Source organism: Myotis davidii, unplaced genomic scaffold (genome assembly GCF_000327345.1).
Source record: "Myotis davidii unplaced genomic scaffold, ASM32734v1 scaffold79, whole genome shotgun sequence".
Lineage (NCBI taxonomy): Eukaryota > Metazoa > Chordata > Mammalia > Chiroptera > Vespertilionidae > Myotis > Myotis davidii.
This window is the reverse complement of record NW_006294339.1, coordinates 2,189,247-2,194,362: the sequence shown is the minus strand read 5'-3', so window position 1 is coordinate 2,194,362 and position 5,116 is coordinate 2,189,247. Positions and strand designations below refer to the sequence as shown.

Below are 5,116 nucleotides of genomic sequence, written 5' to 3'. Positions count from 1 at the left end.
CGTGGCCAGCTCTGTGAACCAAGGGAGGCAGTGGGCATGGATTTGTTCAAGGAGAGCGATGGAGCCCCGAGGGTAAGGGGCACAGATGCTCAGCCGCCCCAGGTCTGTGTCGGAGACCCACTTCCTTCCTGGCCTCCCACGATTGTTGGGGAAGGACCAGAGAGCAGTCTGGAGACTCTGGCGCCACTGCAACGGGTGGTCAGCTGCTCCTAGCCAAGGGTCCTGCCATACCCCAGCCTGACCCATGACCATGCCCCTTGCCCCATGCTGTCCCTCTCTGTTCCCCCCTCCTCCTCCCTCTGCTCCTCCTCCTCGTCCTCTTCCTCCTCTTTTCCAAGGCAGCCACCACACTTCACTCCATGTGCACTTGCTGCCTCTCTGCAGCTCTGGGCTGTGAAGGGTATTCTTCCTCCAAGCCAGGGTAGAGCGGGGAGAACCCTCCATGGGCCCCTTCTGCAGAGGAGGAAAGTGAGACTCAGAGAGGAGAGGCAACTGACCTGAGGTCCAGCGTGAGGGTGGCTTTGAGACACAGACCCCCTCCTTCACTACCAGGCCAGGCACCTTCCCCACAACCCTGAGCAGGGCTGGCTCAGTCAGACCCCTTCGGGCCAGGGACATGGAGGGAGGGACGGCATGAGCTTGCAGCCTGCCCCTCGCCAGGCATCCTCCCCACGCAGGTCACACAGTAGGACCTGGGGCCGGCAGGTAGCCCCTCACTCACCCACCTCTGCTCTCTGATGTTGCAGAAGCCATACGCCTGTCAGATCCCTGGCTGCTCCAAGCGCTACACGGACCCCAGCTCCCTCCGCAAGCACGTGAAGGCACATTCGGCCAAAGAGCAGCAGGTGCGTAAGAAGGTAAGATGGCCTCTGTCCCAGGCCCAGCTCTGCAGACACCCCCACTGGCCTCCCGGCCCCATGTCCAGCCTCATGCCAGGAGCCCACACTCCTTGTGTGCATTTGCCCTTCCACTCACCAAGGATGCTGCTGTCCATCGTCCACCATCTGCCTCATACCCCTCCTCAACCCCCTCCAGCCAGCCAGACCGCCCAACTCCTCTCTCATCCCTCTGCCACTCACTGTGGCTGACCTATTAAATGTTTGACGTCAGGCACTGTGTAGGGCTCAAAGATGCAAAAATGAAAAACCATGGTCCCCATCTTTAATGGGGACCTGGTGGGTGACAGACAGACATAAAGAGTGAATTCAGTATAACTTAATAAAACCTGCAGAAGAGGTATGCAGAGAACAGTCAGGGGCACAGAGAAGCGGACCCGTCAGGGTGGGAACAGGAGGGTCTCAGAAGAAATCACACCAGGAGCAAGGGTGAGATCCGGAGCCAGCCTGCCGGGCTCACCCACTACCCTGTGGCCTGGGGCACGTTTCTTAGTACCTTCCTTCTTCATGCTCCTCAGCTGTCCAGTCAGGCAACTGAGAACTTCTCCCCAGGGTTGTCACGAGGCCTAAATGAGTAAATAAATGCATGTGGAGGGTTTAGAACAGCACTGGGCAGAGGGGCACCAGTGCCAGACTTAGAGGGGCAGCAGGGAGGGTGGTGCCCCTGACCAGGACAGAGAGTCTAAGAAGGAAGCAGGTTTGCAGGAGAAAGCAGCGGGTTCTGTTTGGGACAGGAGTGTGCGAGCTCCTGAGGGGCCCAGTACAGCGGAAGGGACAGGGCTGCGACTTGGGGCAGAACCAACTGGCTGGGTTCTACCCATACTGTGTAGGACCACTGGGGCATGGGATGGCCACACCTGAGAGCCAGGAGGGTATGGGGCGAAGAGAAACATGGGGGCCCAATCCGGGTGTCGGCGTGACAGAGCGGGAAGAGCCCATTCATTTGCTCAGGGATTTATGGAGCACTCCTGTCTTCCAAGCGCTGTTCTCAGAGCTATGGGTACGGCCGTGGATAAAGCAGAGACAGGGCCGGAGGCTGGAGAAAGCAGACGCTTTAGTCATGGGCTGTGGGTGCCGAGAGTGGGTGCTGGGTGGAGCAAGCCGTGGGAAAAACAGTCGTGAGGAGACAGCGGGCTTGAGACTGGTCTTCATCCTGCAGGCAGCGGGGCCAGGAAGCGGGAGAGCAGACAGGACATGGTCAAAGCAGGCGCCTTCAGCTCGGGGGAAAAAACACCACATCCCGGGAATGAAGGGCAACTTAAACTCAGTCCCGTGTCTGGTGCTTTTCAGACTGTGTGTCATTTAGGCCTAAGAAGTGGGCACTATTTTTCCCATTTTAGAGATGTAGAAACTGAGGCTCAGAGAGTTCACAAATCTGCCCAGGTTGTGCAGCATGGAAGTGACGGAGCCAGGGTCCCATGCCAGACCCAGCATCTGCAGGGCCTGAGCTCTCTCGACCCCTCTCATGGGAGGGGCCTGAGTGGGGACAAGGACTAGCCCAGGCTCCATGCCAGGGCTGTCTGTCCCCGGCGGCCTGGTGCCCAAGGACCCAAATCCTGCCCTGGTTTTCCCAGGCCCCATGCTTGGCTCACGCCGAGCCCCAGGGACCTGGAGCCTCGAGCTGCAAACCTCCCAACAATAAGCATCCATTAGAGCCATCGGGGATGATGTATCTTTCTGGGTAAGGCGACCCTTGTATTATGACAGCTCCTTGGCAGCCCCGCTACGTTTCAGAGAGAATTAGAAATGCTTTTCTCCCTTAATTCTCCTCTCCTGCTGCTCCTAATCCGATCGACATTGCGGTCTGCAAGGCATGCTTGGGCCCTCTTTTGCCAGAAACTTAATTTACATGGAAAACAGCTGCTGGGTCAAGGAGCTGGAGAGCCCATTGGGAGGCTGGGCATGCCTTCCCCAAACCTGGGTGCTGGCCCTTCTGGCTGAGAGGGTGGGAAAACCCTCGGGGCTGACTCTCAGCCACAGGGTGGCAGGAGGCACGGCTCTCGCTTTCTTTGGGTTGGGCTTGTTCCTGGTAAAATGAGGATTTGGACACGTCAGTCTTCAGGGTTCTCAGAGTTGGGCCTTTGGATTTCCCTGGGAGAAGGGGCCCGTCCCATCCAGGTGCACGCCCACGCCTCACCCAGTGTCCCTAGGGCCGCAGTCAGCCCCGCCCCTCCCCACCTGGCCCCATCTGGAGAGGTGCCAGGCTCTAGTCTGTCTTTAAGGGACAGCTGAGGGTTGTTGGCCAAAGATGTGCCAGCCTTGCTCTGAGGCAATGACCTCAGGGCCATATATGGGTCGAGTGCCCACTGTGGGACCCAGCGAGCCCTTCACACAGCACATGCAGCAGGTGTGCTCGCACCATCATTTGCTGGTCCTCACAGCAGCCGGGGTGAGGGGATTATTCTTGCTACAGGCAGGGGAGGGGAGAGCCAGAGAGGCATTTGCCCAATGTCACACAGGGAAGAAGAGGAGATGGAGGAGGGTTTGAACCCAGTCTCCTGTCCCTAGCCCTGGACTATTTCCACTGCATCTATGCTAAGAAAAAAGAAAGATGGCGGGGGTGGGATAGGCAGGAGGGAAATGCTCTATGTACTCTATTTCACTCCCACTCCATCCCTTCACGCTGTGGCAGTTACGGGAACGTGCCCATGGGAGGCCCCAGTTGCACTGTTGACACCCATCTAATGTTGGTGCTGAGGCAAGACCCCTTCCCATGACCCGTCTAAGAAGCTCCCACCAACCTCCTTTCCCTTCCTGCCCTTGGGGTCAGACTTGTAAGGTGGTCTGATCTCTCCCAGCCTGCCCAGCTCTCACGTAAACATTCCCCATTAAAATCCCTGCCTAGTCAACCTCGTCGTAGCATCTGCTTCTCACACCTGAACTAACACAACCTTCCGAGGGACACAATTAGCTCCATTTTACAAATGAGGAAACTGAGGCACAGTGAGGTGAAGGGTCTTGCCCTGGGGCCACCATCCTTCCTGCCCTGTCCCCTAAAGCGAGGTGGCTGGGCGCCAGCTGTCTCGTGCCAACACCCTCTCTCCCTGTGCTTGCTCCCCAGCTGCACGCGGGCCCTGATACTGAGGCCGACGTCCTGACCGAGTGTCTGGCCCTGCAGCAGCTCCACGCGTCCACGCAGCTGGCTGCCAGCGACGGGAAGGGTGGCCGAGCCTTGGTCCAGGAGCTGCTCCCAGGTATGCGTGCTGGGAGGCAGGGCCAGGCTGACCGCCTGCAGGCCTTCACTGCCACCAGCCCCGCAGGAGGACAGCGGTGCTCTGTGGGCCCCCGGGGGCGATATAGGCATGACTTTCTGAGTCACTCACCTGTGACGCTCATTGCCCAGGGGATGAAGCCAGGCTCCTCTCAGCCCTCCTCAGAGCCCTCGCGGCCTAGGCACTCCTGGTGCTTCCTGACCCACCCTTGGCACGCTGGACGCAGTTTCCTGAACACCTTGCACTCCCTCTTTCCTCCGAGCCCTGTACACACTTCGCTAGCCTCCTCTCCACCCAGGCAGCCCCTGCCCTTCCTTTAGGACCCGCCTCAGTCAGGCCCCATGCACTCCCCAGGGGGACTCTGTGCTCGGAGGAGAGAACTGAGGCTGTGCGAGGTGGGCGACATGGCCGGAATCACTCGGCTCACTCTAAACTCTGTCCAGAGATGCCCCCAAACCCCTGGGCCCCTAAAGGCTCCGCCAGACAGACACAGAGCCTCCCGTCCCCCAAGGCAGCCTGCGTGTCCCTCCCCACGGCTCCCAGCCATGGGCAGGTCTCGGTGGACAGGGACTCCAGCCCAGACAGGGCAGTGTGGCCTGTGGCTTCCAGCTGACAACGGTGCGCTCTCCCCTCCACTCCCCACAAGAAACCACAGGATCAGAGCACCAAGCTCTTCCCACCCTCTGGGATTTCTTGAATTACTCCAACCGTTTTAAACATTTCTTATTTTCCAATTTTTTATTCTTTCCTCTCAGCATTGAAGTAGCAGCAGATTTCAAACCGTCAGAGCACTTAGTGTGTGTGCAGGCAGCCCACAGGGCGGGGACAGCTCAGGGTGGCTCCCACCCTCCTCCCCCTGCCCGGGCTGCTTCTCACAGGGTCAGGGTTGCTAAAACAGCAGGACAAGATGGGACAGTAGGGGGTGACCAGCCCAGGGATGAAGGCTTACATCTCCAGTGCCAGCTCCCTACAGCGGGCAATGACTGCGGGAAGCTCAGTGAGAGGGTT

At 58.9% G+C, this 5,116-nt stretch overlaps 1 protein-coding gene across 1 annotated transcript in view; it reads left to right on the top strand.

Moving 5' to 3' along the window:
* Nucleotides 1-5,116, top strand: part of GLIS1 (GLIS family zinc finger 1) — a 226,161-nt gene that overhangs the window by 209,670 nt on the left and 11,375 nt on the right. The window contains exons 5-6 of the mRNA XM_006768343.2: nucleotides 747-857; nucleotides 3,958-4,090. Of these exons, the coding sequence (XP_006768406.1) occupies nucleotides 747-857; nucleotides 3,958-4,090 (244 nt within the window). The remainder of the gene's footprint in view (nucleotides 1-746; nucleotides 858-3,957; nucleotides 4,091-5,116) is intronic.